The 18,932-nt window shown below is 36.0% G+C and overlaps 1 protein-coding gene across 1 annotated transcript in view; it reads left to right on the top strand.

Annotated features, from left to right (window-relative positions):
* Positions 1 to 18,932, top strand: part of LOC310719836 (uncharacterized protein) — an 81,015-nt gene that overhangs the window by 58,149 nt on the left and 3,934 nt on the right. The window contains exons 9-10 of the mRNA XM_083529996.1: positions 7,151 to 7,204; positions 10,294 to 10,407. Coding sequence (XP_083386122.1) covers positions 7,151 to 7,204; positions 10,294 to 10,407 — 168 coding nt within the window. The remainder of the gene's footprint in view (positions 1 to 7,150; positions 7,205 to 10,293; positions 10,408 to 18,932) is intronic.

Consider the following 18,932-nt stretch of genomic DNA (forward strand, 5'->3'; position numbering starts at 1 on the left):
TAGAAATCAAGTAAAAATGAACTGGACAAACAAAATTGACTGATTACCCACTTCTCAGCATGTTCAATTCAATAAATTTTTATTCGTATCACGCTTTTAACAATGGACATTGTCTCAAGAGATTTAGAAAAGAATGTATACATTTGGTCCTTATAATTGTACATTTGTCCCAAATAAGCGAGCCAGTGGCAACCGTTGCAAGGAAAAGCTCCCCGAGACGTGAGGGGAAAAACCTTGTGAGGAAACCGACTGAAAAGCGATCCCATCCTCATCTTGGCGGGAACGAATGTCCATTCATTACAGTTCTCAGCATATGGTTTTGGTTGGTCCTAAAAAAAAAAAAACAAAGCTGCATAATTTAAATTCTCAAACAAGCCATCACAAGAAATTCAATCTTTCTTGTATACACATTTTTTCTGCATTTTACATTATGAGCACTAAAAACAGTAATTACTTAATTATTCTGAGATGATAATTAGTATGCATTGTCAGTTTCCTGCAATGGCACTTTTTGCACTGTTTTTGTTTTTACTATACTCATGGTCATAAGCATATTGAAATATATGCACACCCTCAATGTTAAATTCTATTTGATGCGTAGAAAAGCGTACCCACAAAACTATTCCTACACACTGATGCTAGGTTCCAGGAACTGGGATTAAAATCATACATTCCAGATCTGCACACTTGATTAAAGTTCTACAACAATATTATTGATCAATTCTGTGAGCATCCTGTTAGCAGTACAGACCTGAGATCACACAGGCTTTTAGCAAACTAAGAGAAATTAATATGAAGTTCTTGAACAAGAATCTTTAGATACATTATTACCAGGAATGGCTGTATGCAGAGCCAGCAACTTGTAACAATCAACAGAAAAGTTCTCACACAAATGGTTAGTCTTCACTTCGCTCAAGTTCAATTCGCCCTCTTTTTTAGACCCAGTCCTCTAGCCGTCACGATTTCGTTCTATTCAAAATCACTACGATTTTTATGCTTATTCAAATTTCTTGTTTCCAACAAATCAGCTTTGAGTTGAGTCGAATTTGAGTGACTGATCTCCTTCTGAATAATATATCTTTATCAACCTAGTTAATCGAGATAGATGAATAAAATGAAGAAATCGAGCCCTTTTTGACTTTTCGAATACAACGAATTGGAGCCCCGGTGAGGGGCGCTTGCAAGCAACCATGAAATCATAGATCATCATGCAGAAAGCTTTGCAGGAATAAAAAAATCATTGTAGCAGCAAGAACTCTAAGGAGAAGGCCATCAGATGAAGATTTGTTTTCTCTTTGAGATTTCACAATTAATGCTAGATCCCGCTACATGTGTGGAGTTTGACATTGGACCTCCTGGAGTGTTTAAAGGCTCTGGCATGGAGAAGCTGATGCTGGATCTGTGATGATCACAAATGCTAAGCTTATAAAACTAGGAGCTACTAACCATATAGACTGAATAAGACTGCAGAAAGAACATCACTTATAATCTTATACTCCAGTAATCGTGTTGGTTCTCACTCTCCAGTGTTCTGTATTGTTGAAAGATTTATGGTCAAACTTGAGTCCGATTCCTCTCAAGGTTTCTTCCTCATAACATCTAAGGGAGTTTTTCCTTGCCACAGTCGCCACGGCTGCTCATCAGGGACAAATTCACACCATTCACCTTAACTGTTGATTTGTGTAAAGCTGCTTTGAGACAATGTCTGTTGTGAAAAGCGCTATACAAATAAACTTGACTTGACTTAACTTGACTTGACTAGATTTTGTTGTAAGTGAAACTGCTTTCTGAAGTCTGGGCACATCGACCAGAAATGTTAACCAATAAAAGAGAGAAATTGTCAAACAATTTTGTCTGGATTATTACCTCATCTACACCCTTCTCGACAGATGCAATTTTATTGAGAAAATCAATGTTGTTCACTTTACATGTCAGTGGTTTTAATGTTATTGCTGATCAGTGTATGTCCACAATACAAGTTCCTGTGAATAAGCTGTTATTGTAGAAATGATAATGTTAGTACAGGCACATAATACTGTATAAACACTAGGGATGGTAAGATTCACTGATTTGCATCGATGCATCAGCTTAAAATTGTGTGAACTATGTGCTGTTTTAAAAAAGTTTGCGTCAGACACAAGTTAGCACTTGCATCGTGATGCTTCGTTTTTAACATATTTGCATCAGTAAAAAACTGTTTATATATAATTAATAGTAGATACTTAAATTAGCACTTTCCTAAAAATTTTTTTACATTTCGTAGAATTCTAGGGTTATATTTATATTAAGTTTGTAATCTTGCGTACCAGTGTAAATGTATTCATTACTAGAGACTCAAAGCACTTTTGTACGTTGCTCTGGATAAGGGAGTCTGCTAAATGCCGCAAATGTAAATGTAAATATGCCATAACCTTTATTTAAAGTGACCAAATTTTATATGTACATTGATTTCTCCTCGCTAACCCTTTCCCCGAGCGCATTCTCCCAGCACCGCTGCTGCTACGTGAATCACGTATCAACACTACTGAGGCGTGTCCTGAGAGTCACAAAGAATATAGATTAACATGGCAGAGGTAGAGCTGCATCTTCCTGTAGACACAACAGAAAAATATGGTCTGGATTTCTTTCTTTTTTTTTTTTTGTTGTTGTGTATTAAACAGGCCTGTTTGTCAAAGGGCCATGTGTTAAAAGTCTTAAGGAAATTTATGATTTGCTGTCTGTCTGAACCAAGAAATAAAAGCGAACTATCAGTACCATATTGAATCACAAAGCATCATATTTTTTTGCATTGTATTGCATTAAATCATATCGTGTGGAATAAAATTGAAATCGGATCACTGTATCGTGAATCGTATCGCATCGGTAGCTGCTTCATACGCGTCATTGATGTATTATATTGCTGGCTATGCATTGAGATGCAAATCGCATCAGCCTCAGTTATGGAGATCACACATCCCCAGCAAACACATATCAATTAAATTATACTATTGGAGACAATTGAGAATACGTTGTGACCATTCAGATTTGGGAACCCCACCTACCTCCTTGCAACTCATCTCTTAAATCTTTATTTTAGATAAATAGTATATAATATATTTATCTCTACTGGCTCACAGAGACTACACTCGCAATTCATTATGTGAAGTCGCGAATCCGACAATACCGAAAGAAATTGAGTGTTAAATTTGTAGCCACATACATTTTTAAAGCCGATTAAGACATTCGATTTGGGTGTCTCTTATGATCAGTTTCCTGCTGCCTCTTTGCACATTTTTTTTTTTTTCTCCTGCTTTTATCAGCAACATCTTTTGAGTAACAGCACAGGGACCTGCGAGAGTGTGTGTGAATAAAAATCATTCCCTAAAGTAATTATTATGTCGCTATAATTCCGAAGGCTAGATTTAATTGAAGATTTTCCGAGCTCTCTTGCGGCAGCCGTGTAGCCATGTTGTCTTTGATTAATGTTGTAATGTAAAATATTCATTGTGTTATGAGCTTGCACGTATGGCTGTGAACAAGTTCTTACACACCTGCACACGTACACACACATTGACTTAAACCAGCACGTACCAGGGAGGTTGATAGTGCAGTTTTGGTACATTGGATCTGTCAGAAATGTCACATTAAATATGCTGTTATTTAGCCCGGACTAAATTTTATGGCCCTGCAGGATCGTAAGTTGGCTGGTCAGTACTTTAAATTAGGTAACCACTGAGTGATGTCCCCTGCTCTCGTTCTTCTTTCCGGCATCCCTCACTGATTCACACTTACCCACTCTTTTCTCCATCTGTCTTTGAAATTGTAAAAGTTTTTTTCACAATGGTATAAAAAATGACATTCCCTCCACGTTTCGGTGAATCAGCTGCTGTCAAGTAGATATTCGGTAGAGGTGACCTCACACCAGCATTAACGTACAGGAAGGAACTGCGTGAACTGTTCATTTTTGGCTGCAAGTTCTAGGGGATCGCAATTAATTCACGATATGAATGAAAATATTTTAATTAAATAACAGCCCGTGAGACTTTACCCTAATTCCCCTTATAACCAACGACCCCGTGTGCATATGAAAAGTATGCTGTGTCTAAAGAAGAAAAAGAAAATGACATCCGGAAGCTGCTAATTTTAATAGGAAATATAATAACTAAGGCTGTACTTAGTTCATAAGATAGCTTAGTATATACATGGAGAGATTGCAGTTATTCAGGGATGCCTTGCAAGGGCACTTAAGTTGATTTTCTGGGCTCTATATTCTTTACATCAACCTGTGGTTCAGGTTTCTAAATTGAGTTTACCTTGGCTTCCTTTGGCTTCATTATTCGGCAGCTTATAAAAGCATTTACCTCAGCTCATCAGGTGTATGCTCATGGAAGTTCTTCAGTGGTCCATTTTGATGAATAACTAAGATATATATATAAAAGATATAACCTTATACTTATATTTTTCTATTCAACCAGGTGTACTGCTTCTTCTTCTTCTTTTGGCTTCTTCCATTAGGGGTCGCCACAGCGGATCATCCATCTCCATACCCACCCCTTCCTCTGCTTTTTTTAACCCAACTACCTGCATGTCTTCCTTCACCACATCCATAAACCACCTCCTTGGCCTTCCTCTTTTCCTCCTTCCTGGTGGCTTCATCCTCAGCATTCTCCTACCGATATACTCAACATCCCTCCTCTGCACATGTCTAAACCATCTCAATCTCGCCTCCCTGACCTTGTCTCCAAAACATCCTACATGCGCTGTCTCTCTAATAAACCCGTTTCTAATCCTGTCCATCCTCATCACTCCCAACGAAAAAACCTCAACATCTTCAGCTCTGTTACCTCCAGCTCCACCTCCTGTCTTTTACTCAATGCCACTGTCTCTAAACCATACAACATCTCAGATCTCACCACCGTCCTATAAACTTTCCCTTTAATTCTTGCAGATACTCTTCTATCACAACCAAGGTGTACTAAAACGATCAAAAAATTTATGGGAAGATGCTTCATATATATTTTACTCCAATTAACACATAGAGGTGCCAATAATTGTGGGACATATATATTTTGCACAAAGACAAAACTTTTCAAAGCCATTTTTACTCACATTTAATGAAGGTGCCAGTATTAGTGGAGGGTACTGTATATACGAGGGAGTGGAATTTATCATTTAATAAAACATTTTTTTCAGCATACTCCCCTGCTACATTTATACACGTATCCCAGAGTTTAACTGATGCCTGGAAAGATCCGACAGAAAGATTTGCCAGTACGCCTGAACCATTTTCGGATATCCGTTGAACGGAATATGCACTGATGGACGTACGGCCATCTTTGAAACGTTTACACCATTCAAGTGTCTTATCTCCGTACTGTGCATGAAGTTTTCTGTAGATATCCGGTGGTTTTATGCCTTCTTTCAAAAGATGGCTGCCATCTTGAATAACGTGCTCTGCCTATTAGTAATAGGAGGCATTAGCATGCTAGCATGCGTTTTTATTCCTCTAAAATTAAAAGTCCCCATTGGACTTAAATATTGCTCATAGTGCCATGATTTAAGGAGTTGGTTTTATTAGATACTGCACAATTGGACAGTTTAGGTAGGGGTGTCTGGTCAAAACTGGTCATCCTGAAGTTGAAAAATAAGTTTAATGAGGTCTGTAATACCTTCTTGTTTAACCAGACTTAGTAGTCAGTTGTGAGTGTTAAGTGATTGAAAAAAGAATAGGGTGGCAAACAAATAGATGCCCATAGGTGTAAACAGGAAAAGCAATGGCTTAGATTCTTAGATTAATGCAGACACAGAAGTTGTTTCAGCTGCAGTTCTGACCAGTTCTTTACCGTTCTTTTTTCATTATGAAAAAAACCCTTATAAGAGTTTTAATCCTTTAATTTCCTCTCCATTACGATAATCAGCAGGCTATATGGTTTCTAGTGGATTAGCTCCAGACAGCCAAGCATGTAATAGAGCAGCTTCACATACGTTCTTGATTCTTTAGCAGGTAGAGTCCTGGCTAATATATTGACTAATACATCTTTAGCTTAGACGGATTTGTGAACCGTCATTGAACATGAATCTAAAAGCCAGGACGGTGAAAACTTCAGGGCTGCTTGCCTCCAAATTGAGTTGCAAAGCGAATACTAAACGGGCAGCACACTGTTTTAAATTCAGCCTGCTTTCTGGTTCGAGGATTTGATTCTGATTTGTAAAGATGGTTGGCCTTACAAAGATTTTTCTCGTTTTTTTGTTCCAGAGATGTCTGCTCGAGGCAACAGAAAAAAAAAATATATAACGTATCATATTAAATGCTTGTGTAAAATATCAGCATCAGAAGATAGGGTTTAGTCATATATGATTATAAATAACTGCCTATGCATGTTGGCTGCAGAGTGGAAAGAGTTTACTAGTGCTTTTTTTTTTTTTTCCTGATAAAGATCAGCTGTAAATGACCACAAATCAACGTTGTTCATTTTACCTTCATATTCAGTTTTGTTTCAGATTAATTAAAGGTAAAGGTGAATTTTTTTCCCCCGCATACCTCAGTGATGTTAGGAAGCTGGGGTCAGAGCACAGGGTCAGCCATGATACAGCATCGCTGAAGCACAGAGTTAGGGGCCTTGCTCAAGGGCCCAAGGGTGGCAGCGGTGGTGATGCCGGGGCTAAAACCATTGACATTTCGATCAGTCACCCACAGCCTTAACCACTGAGCTTCCACCTCCCTGTAGCAATAACCAGTTGTTTATGGAATCTGTTGTATGCCCAAGCAATTTTTTCCCCTTTATTTGTTTTATCTTAATTTCTAAATTTAAACATTGTTAATCCCAAGATCACAACACGTATTGTTTTTGCAAATATCCCATAAATGTTTTCCAAGTACAGACCTTTTTTTTTTAGTTCTGAATGTTAGGTCACTGGAGATGCCTTCTAAAAATGCTGACTAAACATTTCTTGAAAAACGTTGATAACTTTTTACTATAAACTGATAAACCATGTGACTTTCCTGGCTAGCTGGAATCGCTCCCGGAGTTGTGCAGTTGTAGAAAACGATACACCGCTTGACCAATCAGAATTGAGTATTTAAAGCTGTCACCTTACATGAGTTGTTATAATGTTAATGTTAATGTGACTGAGATTATTCTGTGATGACGAATGGGATTTCTCTCCGCAGATGGCCACAGACGTGTTGGAGGGTCTCTTAGAGGAGGACGATGAAGTTGTGCAGGTGAGTAAGTTGCACTGAAGTCGACGCTATTACTATCGTTTGAAATGTTCCCACATTTGTTTTCATTTTCTAAGTTTCCTGGGAAAATAATGCATTGATAACAACCTATTTACTGATATTTCTTAGTATATTATTATTTATTTTATTGTGTAAAAAAAAGCACTTGTGATTATGACCATGATACATACAGAACATCCCTGAGGTAATTGTTGAAAAAAATATACAGTCTTGTAAACCCAAATGAATGGGAAAAGCATGTCACATGACTTCCTGCTGAAATCTTGCCTTTAGGACAGATTCATTTTGCCTTAGTCAAATGTAAGCATATAATCTGAGCTTCGTCTGTTTGATTTTGGCAGGATTTGGACTCTATTTTAGTGTAAGATGTAAAATAAAAAAAACAGAAAAATTATTGTGTACCTAATAATTGTCCAGTTGTGTTGTGAGGTAATCAAGTGTCCAACTGTGTTGAGATGTATGTATATGAGTGTCCAACTTTGTGCATTTGAGTGTTCAAATTCGTTGTGAGGTATTTGAGTGTCCAACACTGTTGAGACCTATATCAATGTCCAACTGCGCTAAGACGTATGAGTGTCCAAATGTGTTGACGTGTATGAGTGTCCAACACTGTTATGTATACGAGTGTCCAAATTCGTTGTGAGGTATTTCAGTGTCCAACACTATTGAAACGTATATCAGTGTCCAAATGCGTTGTGAGGTATTTAAGCATCTAAATGCATTACAAGGTATTTCCCTGTCCAACTGTGTTCAGATGTACGTATATGAGTGTCCAACTGTGTTAGGTATACGAGTGTCCAAATTCTTTGTGAGGTGTTTGAGTGTCTAACTGTGTTGAGATGTACGTATATGAGTGTCCATCTGTGTTAGGTATACGAGTGTCCAAATTCGTTGTGAGGTATCTGAGTGTCCAACTGTGTTAGGTATACGAGTGTCCAAATTCGTTGTGAGGTATTTGAGTGTCCAACTGTGTTAGGTATACGGGTGTCCAAATTCGTTGTCAGGTATTTTAGTGTCTAACACTGTTGAGACATATATCAGTGTCCAAATGCGTTGTGAGGTATTTAAGTGTCTAAATGCATAACAAGGTATTTCCCTGTCCAACTGTGTTGAGATGTACGTATATGAGTGTCCGACTGTGTTAGGTATACGAGTGTCTAAATTCGTTGTCAGGTATTTTAGTGTCTAACTGTGTTGGGATGTACGTATATGAGTGTCCAACTGTGTTAGGTATACGAGTGTCCAAATTTGTTGTGAGGTATACGGGTGTCCAACTGTGTTGTGAGGTATTTAGGTATCCAAATGTGAGGTATAACATAATGTGTGGACCTGCGCCATGAGGCATTGTACAAGGAACACACATGCAGTTTAAGTTATTCTCTGTGTGGAAATAATGCAGTATGTATCAAATTTCAGCAAATATGTGCAGCGTAAACATGTCAGAAATTGAAAACACAAGTCAGAGTCTGAAAAATATCTCTTTAGTGATATGATGCTGATGTTGAGAGATTTGCATCTAGTGTGTCTTAATGGAAATTGATGAATTGCTCACTGCTTGCTGCACTAAATCGTTGTTACAAGTGTCGGTTATCTGTGGAGCAATCCCCCTCCTCCAGCACCCCGTTTCCCTCCTGTTTTGCTGCACAAATGAGTTAGTGTTCTTGTCAAGAAAAGTTATCTTCTAGGCCTAGTGATTGATCTTGCTTGGTGTATCACTACGTATATGCAATATGTACAATATGTAAAATCAGAATCACCGCACTCTGCGATCCAGCACTGGAAGACATCACTCATAAATCAGCAATATTCTTTACTCTACTGTTGTTTTCTCTATTATGTTTAATGGTTTTGTGTGTTCTTAACTGTTTTCATGTACCTTTACATCACCAAGTCAATTCCAAATAAATAAATTCTGCTTAAATGGTGTGTAAAAAACAAAAGATTTAAAACTAAATATCCACTGTACATTACACCGAACAATTGCTACCAAAATTTGGGTTAAATTGAGACATGAAAACCTCATCCTAAAAATCTAAGAAAATGGTTGCTTTAATTGATGAATAGATGGGTGAATGGTTCATCATTAATTGATCATTTAATTGATCCGTGAGATGTTTTGATGGATGGATGAGTTAATTATTTCATTGATTGATGGCTGGATGGATGGATGGATGGATGGATGGATGGATGGATGGATGGATAGATGGATGGATGGATGGATGATTGAATTATTTAAGGGATGGTTGGATTAATTGATGGACAGATTGATGGATTAATCAGTTAATTATATGATGGATGAATTGTACGATGGGTACATGATTCAGGTGATGGATGGATGGATGGATGGTTTAGGTGATGGATGGGTGATTGAATAGTTTGATGGATGATTGGAAGGATAAATTAATTGATGTACAGGTGTATTAATTGATTGATGATATAATTGATGGATGGTTGGATGGATGGATGGTTGGATGGATGGATGCATGGTTGAAGAATGTATGTCTCTGTTTTGTTTAAATTTGTCTATACATAGTTTTCCCTAATGAAGACAAATTGAAGCTCAAAAGCATTCCATCAATGTTCAAGCCGGAAAGAATCCACCCACTGTTAGTCTCTGAAAATAATCAAAACTTAACATTAAATTTGCTTTACTTTTATTTTATTCAGATCATTCGAGTGTGCCAGTGTGATGTTGCTTTTTTTTTTATTTATTTATTTATTTATTTTTTTTATTTTAATGAACAACATGCTTCCTGATATTTGTTTACATTTTTTCACCTTTTTTCTCCCTGTGCCCTATGGCGAAGTTATAAAATGCTGCAACTGGAGACTCCATTTATAATTATTGAATATATCCTTATAGAAAAAACATTTTGTTTATTAATAGCCATAGATTATGTGCCTTAGCCATCATACGTCCTTGTAAATGAGCTGTTGCTATAGCAACAATGTACATGTTCTTATACACATTCACATATTTGAATACACCATGCTAAAGAGATAATAATTTGGATTATTTTGGTTATAAACCGTTGTATAACTTTCTTTTTTTATGGTTCTTCATTCTTCAGGTGTGGTATTTGTTAGGATGGTTGTATTATCTGCAGCTGGACAAGCCTGGAAGTACAGAAGACTCTGATAGCTTGAAAAAATCCTCCAGAATCTACCTTACAAAAGCAAAAAAGGTAATCACACAGACGAAAACATCTGAGGTCATCTTTTTTTTTTCTTTTTATTCAGCTGATATTTGCACTTTGTAGTGTTATTATTATTTTTATTTTTTTAACGCACTTTTCTTGGCCTTCTTTCGATTCCTTTGTTTTCACACCGTGGTGAAATGTCTCTCGCGCCGCTGGCAGTCGAGAGACACAGACATGGGTAATGAAAATCAAAAGTTGGGGTGATGGAGAAAAGCAATGAGAGTTTCTAGGGAGAGGTATATAAAGTGAAAGCCTAGTTTATTTTCTTCCTCTTGTTCTCCGTCTTTTCAATTCCTGTAATGGCCTTTTGATGTTATTGGAGTTCAGCTCCCTGTGAAGACACCATGTGCACTCTTCGTCTTTCACATATCCACCCCCCACCCCTCCTCCCCTTTCTGTTTCTTCGATTGCCTCACTTCCTACGCCTGTACGATCAGTCATGCTCCGTCCTTCGCTCCGTCACTCTGTTTCACCTCGTCTGTCTTTCTAAAGGAGGATTTGCTCCTTTCTTATCCTTGAGCCATATACAATGAATCACTGGCACATACATAGTGTTTCTATGTCCATTTCTAGACTCTAGACTCCAACCGTTTTTTAAGTGACCTACGACTCCTCTGGAAGGCATCCTTCATTTGTTTTGATGAAAAAAAAATAAAATAATAGAGCAACTTTAATAGTGTGCCAAAGCATTGTTAGTCATCCAGCAGTGCAAACTAGAATTGACTTAGAACTCATGACCTTCAGAAAGAAGACTAAATGGCAAAAGTCTTTGCAAAGTAAGCAAGGGTTCAGTTAACTTTTTACCAGAAATAAGATATTAGTGTAACAACAAAATTTGTGGTATGTGCACCTAAGTTGCTTCTGTTCTTATTGATTTTTCTCATAGTTTTGATCATATAATTGTTCAATTAGATTGACAAATACACTACATGAATAAAAAATAATGGAAAAAACTTTCCCAGCCATGTTTGCTTCTTTCTCAGAGTTGCAGGCACACAACCGTATTACATGGCTTTGAATGTGTATCATTCAATATTCCCATTTACTTGAACTCTGAGGCCCAAACCTGTTCCAGCATGAGAATTCCTCAGTGCACAAAGCCTGATTTTCCTTATCTTATACATAACGTTGTATGTTGTAAGGGTTTTGTTCAAAAACTATAAAAAAATTTTATAAAATGACTTATAAAATGGAACAATGTCTATTAAAGACATAAAGGTAACTTTGCAAAAGGTTATGCAATGGTTTGTGTAATTTTGTGTGTGTGTGTGGGAGGGAGGGCAATTATTTTATTTTCAATCCGATACCGAGTGCTATCAAGACGAGTATCGTCGATATCGAGGCGATACTTCTTTGAAATATTTTTATATGAGTGATTTTATAGTGTATGTTTCAGAGCCATCATTATTAATATGAAATTAACTGCTAACAATTGTTTTGATAATCGATTAAGCGGACGATGAATCTTTTCCGGATTTTCTTTAACTGGATAAAATTTTTTATTTAATTACCGTATTTTCCAGGCTATAAGCCGCTACTTTTTTCCCCACTCTTTGAACACCGCGGCTTAAACAATGAAGCGGCTAATATATGAATTTTTTCTGGATTTTTCCCGGTTTCACAAACTTCAAGCCAAAAAAACTGAGCCCCATAACATTAGACCAATGAAATTGCCGAACAGGTTCAGGTGAACCAATGAAACTCTTTATATTAAATCAGATGCGCTCCCACTGAATTGAGCCGCACCACATCATAAATATGGATAAGGTTCCTTTAACGTTTGACCTGACGCTCACTCGGACTGTGAAAAGAAAAACTTTGGAGGGAAATTGTAGTGAAAGGTAGAAGGAAGACAGTGAACAATGACTTTCTTTAGTTTCAGTGTAGACACCTGCAGCTTATAGACAGGTGCGGCGTATTTATGTTCAAAATAAAAATCTTAGTCAAATTCAGTGGGTGTGGCTTATATATGGGTGCGCTTCATAGTCCGGAAATTACGGTCGATGTTTTGCTTATTATAACTATATAAAACCCTAATTCAGGGTATTTATGTATAAAAGCATGTAAAAAAAAAATGCTAAAGCCACATATTGACTTAAAATTTCATAGATTTTGACATTTTATAAAGCTTATAGTAGCTGCTTGTTGAGGAGTGCATGCTGGATTTCCCCTCATACTGGGTTGTATGCAATGTGAACTAATTTGTGTAAATCAACATTTGTATTGTTTTTAATGATAATTGCACATTGCAAGATGACAACCATGCATAAAAAAAATCAATATAAATTATAATACAACATTGTATTGACAATGTTGGTTAAAAAATTAGTGTGTAAGTTAAAATATTAAATATGTGCATACATGAAATATACAAACATTAAAAACAACCATTTAAACGTATAGTACTGTTACTGAGTCACCGCAGAACGAAGTTAGCAAACACACAGTTTACATAATAGCACTTCATTAAACGATATCATTTTCACACGATGAGGATTATATATTGCCTTCATCCGTGACTTAGGATGCTGCCGGTTGACCGTGTACTCTCCGCCACACACAACTTTAGTAACAAACTAAAGAAGATAAATAATAATAGAAAAAAGGCACAAAGAATTAACATCATCTGCTTAATTACTAGTAAAGACGTAGCACAGATGCACATAATTTTCTCTCTCTCTCTCTTTCCCCTAGGAATTATTATTCATTCATAAAAATGTCATCTTATCGCAGTACTTCATCCCTGTGTAGGATTTAATCCACAGCAGGCTGCGCAGCACACGTTTTTAATGCACTCCACTTGACTGTCACAGTACTCAGTTAATGGTTATGAGTCAAATTATGGTGATTTTAGTTACTTATACAGTAAAGTGATTATTATGATGATTGTATATGCTTGTGCCTGTAAGCTAGTGAACGCTCTAGAATTAAACACGTATACATCAGCATCAAAAGCTGTTTTTCTAGTCTGAGATATGGGCTAAAGTTCCTCCAATGTGCAGGACAGCTAGAGGAAGCATTCAGAATCATCTATGCTACACTAGGGGTCATATTAGATTGCATTTGTGCAGAAATTTAGATCATTCTGAAGTTTTTACAAGCTTTTAAACTCCATTGTATATTGAACTCAGCAGTGTTCATGGCATACTTTCGTATCTTTTCAATTATAATAATGTAATGTATAATGTAATCATTTTGGCAGGTAACAATGCCACTTCGTTTAGCATGTATGCGGTATGGTGATATTCATTTGATGTTTCGTTTTTCTTTCTCTCTGTCTTCTTTTTCTTTTTTCTTTTTTTCTTTGCCAGTTCTCTTTTCACCCCACAGATTCAATGTCTCACCTTGCCTTTGTACCTTCCCTTCCTGTTTCCTCGTTTTTTTTTCGCTGCTCTCTCTGTTCTCCGTCACAGTCTGTGGCTCCCGGCGCAGTTCAAATTCAACTTCGGTTGCTATCCGCCATTGATTTTCTGCCTCCTGCTCGACACCGACTTTGAAGTCTCTTTTTCTCCATCTCCATGTCTCGTTTGCTCTCTGGGCAAACGGAGAAATTTGTCGGCGTAACTGTTGTGAAATGTGCCAGTAGCATGCATGCTGCAAGTGGGCATGATGAGGTCCGTACGTTGGAATCTTCTCTTGTGAACTTCACTGGCCTGATAATGCATGTGATATGTGTTGGACAAAATGTAGCATTTATTGTTAGACTTTCAGCAAGTGAGAAGTTAAAGTCTGAAGATAAGAAGAGACACTCAACGGTTATGTAAATATCTAAATGATATTGGCCATTAGTCTAGAAATGCTAGAAAAAATGTAAAAATAATAAAAATTTAAAAATAAATTTTTTGTTTATTAATAAGACTGCATAATGAAGAAAAACATTTAAATGTTATATACACTACAAATAATGTGCATTTCCTTTATAGAATATTGCTAAGGTTTCTTGAAATTCTTGAATAAGGGTTCTTAAGGTTTCAGGTTACTGGTTAAGATGTTGGATTTCTGATGAGAAGTTGTGATAAAACTTCAAAGCTGACAATACTGTGCCCCTGAGAAAAGCCCTTAACCCTCAACTGCTCAAATTAAATACAGAATTGTATAAATATAATTTGCTCCAAATACTATAATATAGTAAATAATTCGTTTAATGCAAGTTCTTGCAAATATATACATATAGGATTTTTTAACATGTATTCTTAGTGTCCATATTCCCCTTACACAGGTTTTTTTATGATCAGTCAGTGCACAGTAACAGAATTTCAAGACTAGGGCTTTGTAATGCTTTAGGGCACAGTGACTGAACAATAGAAGGCGGCCATGTAATGTTTTTACAATCTTCAACTGCCTTGTTTTGGATAACCTGTGCTTTAGCATCAGATTCCTCCTTCTTTTTCTGACTGGAATGAATCCAGATGTGTTGATCTACTGCTGAAAATGTTTTTCTGTGGAAGCTCTAGAGATTTCTGCATCTGAAAATCCTTGGAGAGAAGTTCTACTCGAAATACTCGAACCAGCTAGTCTGGCACATGGATCTGCATGATCTTGTGCATTGCATTGCTGCCACGTTTGGCATATTTGAAAACTTCATTAATGTGCAGGTGTACAGATGTTCTTATTAAAGGCGAGCACATGCTGTTTACCCCGTTTATTTATTTTTTTTATCCAGAAAGTTTTCTTAAAAAACTGCAACTTTAATTACTCAAAGTAGACTGTCATTTTTCCTATTAACAATTCTTACAATTTAAAAGTCTAAATGATCATAAACATTATAAAATGATGATAATTATATCAACATTTTACAATGGCAACACCAAATAAATCAATAAATTAATAAATGAACAAATAAATCAAAACAGTATTAAAAGTAGTAGTGGTAATAATAATAATAATAATGATAATAATAATAGTAACGAAGATCTTTATCTTGTCTTATCATTTTCTCTGCATCTCTAGGAAACACACTCTGCTTAAGGTTTAAGTGCACACACTCGTTTAAAAAAAGAAAGAAAGACCAGGAGAACAGGAGAAATCTGTGTTATTAGAATAACTTCCTGTACACCAGTGTACATGTGGTGCATGACGTTACGGTCAGCTTTGGATCAAGCATCTCCTGCCAAGTAGTCCATCAGTAGAGGAGTGAAAGAGCATGCGATAAAGGAAGGTGCTGAGAGTCAGAGATAAAAGCTTGGACATGGTGATTTAGGGAGGAGACATGTCAGGGACAAGTCATTGATCATAATCTAATCTAATTGATCGAAGCAGAGAGAGTAGGATGGAAAACGGACACTGCAAAAATATGTTTATTTTAGGCTTGCAGGTGTGATCAGTTATTATTATTATTATTATTATTATTATTATTATTATTAAAAATGCCTAAAGGAGTTTTTAGGATATAAAGAAAATAGTATCACTGCTAACATGTTCCTAGCATGGGCACGTGGTGGTGGCTCTGGGTTACTGATCGGCTTGACCACGCTTGGGCCCTTGAGCATGGCCCTTAACCCTCTGTGCTCCAGGGGTGCTGTATTGTGGCTGACCCTGTGCTCTAAGAATTTCACTGAGCAGTAATGTATTTGATGTATGTATTTAATGGAGATTAAAATACAGCCTTATTTTAATCTCCAAACTAAACAGCATTGCTGCATTTGCGGTCATTCAAAACTATGACAAATTGTTTAAACCTGCTGTTCTCAAAGAGCTCAGTGAAATGCTGCCATCAGATCAATGTTATTTCCTTTTATTGGTCTTAAGATCAATTTTAGCCGCTACAAATTCAAACATGTTTATGTATTTTTTTTACAAACTAGAACTTGACATAAAGTATCTTTTTATATAAACAAGATGCCTAATACAGCGAGAAAGGCACAAAGAGAAAAAGCAGAAATCCCCAGCCATTTTCCGAAATCCATCCCTACAACATGATACCGCCACCACCATGCTTCACGGTCTAGATGGCGTAAATGTAACGCTTTATGCCAAGGCCCAAAGGATCAGTTTTGGTGTCATCCTGCCAGAGAAACTTTTCACACACAGTTTTATTTCTTTCACAGACTGTAAATGTCATTTCATTTCTTTCTTTCTATTTTTTACCTAAATAATATTTTTTTTTTTCCTTTTTTTTCCCCACTTCCATACAGCAGCCCAGCACAGTAAACAATAATAATGATGCAGTAATGGTTTAGATATGCAGATGTACACTAGTACAAAAGAAACTATTAAATCAAAAACGTTCAAATATATTGTAAAAAGATTTTTTTTTTATATAATTCATATATCAGGTTTATTACTATTAATACATTGTTCTGCTGCGCTTGTATGTAATTTAATGCTGTCTTCTTTGAAAATTGTACCACTTTTATTTTGAAAGCACTCGCTGTCTCTCTCACACACACACACACACACACACACACACACACACACACACACACACACACACACACACACACACACCTTTTGCTAAATCTGTAATGCCTTATGTAAATCAACCCAGACACTAAATAAGTATAAAACTTTAATAAAAACAAATTACAATTTTACAGGCGGCTTGTAGAGATAGATCCAAGAGTGTACACTCTGATAGCATGCATACACAAAACATCATCTCCTTTATATACATGACAGAATTATACTTGTAAAGTACCAAGCTCTCTCTCTATCTAGCTTATTTCTATCCCTATATTAATATCACCTATATTTAGAAAGGCATCAATGTCTGCAAAAAAATAAATGTAATGAAATTGATGTGAAAATTGCAAAACGTAAATCAAAAATTGCCTCATGAGTGATTAGAATGTGGGAATTATGATAATTTGTTTTTGTTTATTTATTTATTTATCACTGTTTTTCTATTCCACCCACTTGTTCTAAATCCACGGCAAGCCCTTTCACTGACCTTCTCCTGTCAGAGAGAATTAGGGCGTGCAAAGTGAACAAAGGCTCCCATTACTCAATTGGACACAGTAAGCTATCACCACTATAGCAACGGCTAAATGAAGTGTGTCCGATTTAAAGCATTGTCTACAGATTTACACATGCATTCTAACCCCAAGGTCATCTGTACTCTGTGTACACCTTTTTATATATATATATAATTTATTACTATCCTGGTGAGAACTCTCGACTAACGCAAGTAGTTATACAGCAGATTTACCATATTTGTACATTTAAACAATAGCCAGAAACTTTTCCGCTTTTATTTATTTTCATTTAATTTAATTTTAATTTAAAAATTTTATTCCATCATATAAATTTTCAATGATTTGACCTGATTTTCTTATTTAATTATGTTCTATTCTTGCCATTTTAAATGCATATACACACGCGTTTATAAAAAAAAAGGAAAGAACAGGAAAACAGGATCAATCTGAATCTTCTTAGAATAGCTTTAAGGGAGAGATGGTGCATTATCACATTACGATCATTACGGTCAGCTTTAGATCAAGAATCTCCTGCCAAATAGTCCATCAGGGGGAAAGAGCATATATTCCATTCCATTGCATTCTATTCTATTCTATTCCATTACATTACATTCTATTCCATTACATTACATTACATAACATTCTATTCTATATTATTCTATTTCATTCTATTGATTTCCTTTCCATTCCATATTATTCTATTCTATTCTATTCTATTCTATTCTATTCTATTCTATTCTATTCTATTCTATTCTATTACATTACATTACATATTATTCTATTCTATTCTATTCTATTCTATTCTATTCTATTCTATTCTATATTATTCTATTTCATTCTATTGCATTGCATTCCATATTATTCTATTCTATTCTATTCTATTCTATTCTATTCTATTCTATTCCATTACATTACATTACATATTATTCTAGTCTATTCTATTCTATTCTATTCTATATTATTCTATTTCATTCTATTGCATTCCATTCCATTCCATATTATTCGATTCGATTCGATTCGATTCTATTTCATTTTTTTCCATTCTATTCCATATTATTCTATTCTATTCTATTCTATTCTATTCTATTCTATTCTATTCTATTCTATTCTATATTATTCCATTCCATTCCAATCTTGCTGTTTTCATAATGAGGACCTGAGAAATGAGAAATATAAGAAATATGCCTATCTTTGTGGGACAGACACACAAAGCTGTTTGTAGTTTAAATCCACATGTTTAAAGAGATGAGATATTTGCAGGAGCCATTAGTAAGTCACTTATTACAGCTAAACTGGCTGAGGAATTAACAGAAGAGACATTTAGCTTTAATTTTTCGGCAATTTGCTTCAAGCTGCTTACATTACAAAAATATTTGCTCTTTGTTAGATGAATCTTTTTGGCTCTGGTTCGGTCTTCATCTCTCTCGCTCTCTCTCTCTCTCTCTCTCTCTCTCTCTCTCTCTCTCTCTCTCTCTCTGCTAATTCAATTTAACACTAAATGTCAGCAAATGTTGCTTTCTGTATTCAATTAACCCTTTATGTTCAGATGTGCGAGAAAAGCTTTTTGAAGTCGGCCGAACCTTGAGTGTGTTTGTG

The sequence above is a fragment of the Silurus aristotelis genome, assembly GCF_946808225.1.
Source record: "Silurus aristotelis genome assembly, chromosome: 25".
Taxonomy (NCBI): domain Eukaryota; kingdom Metazoa; phylum Chordata; class Actinopteri; order Siluriformes; family Siluridae; genus Silurus; species Silurus aristotelis.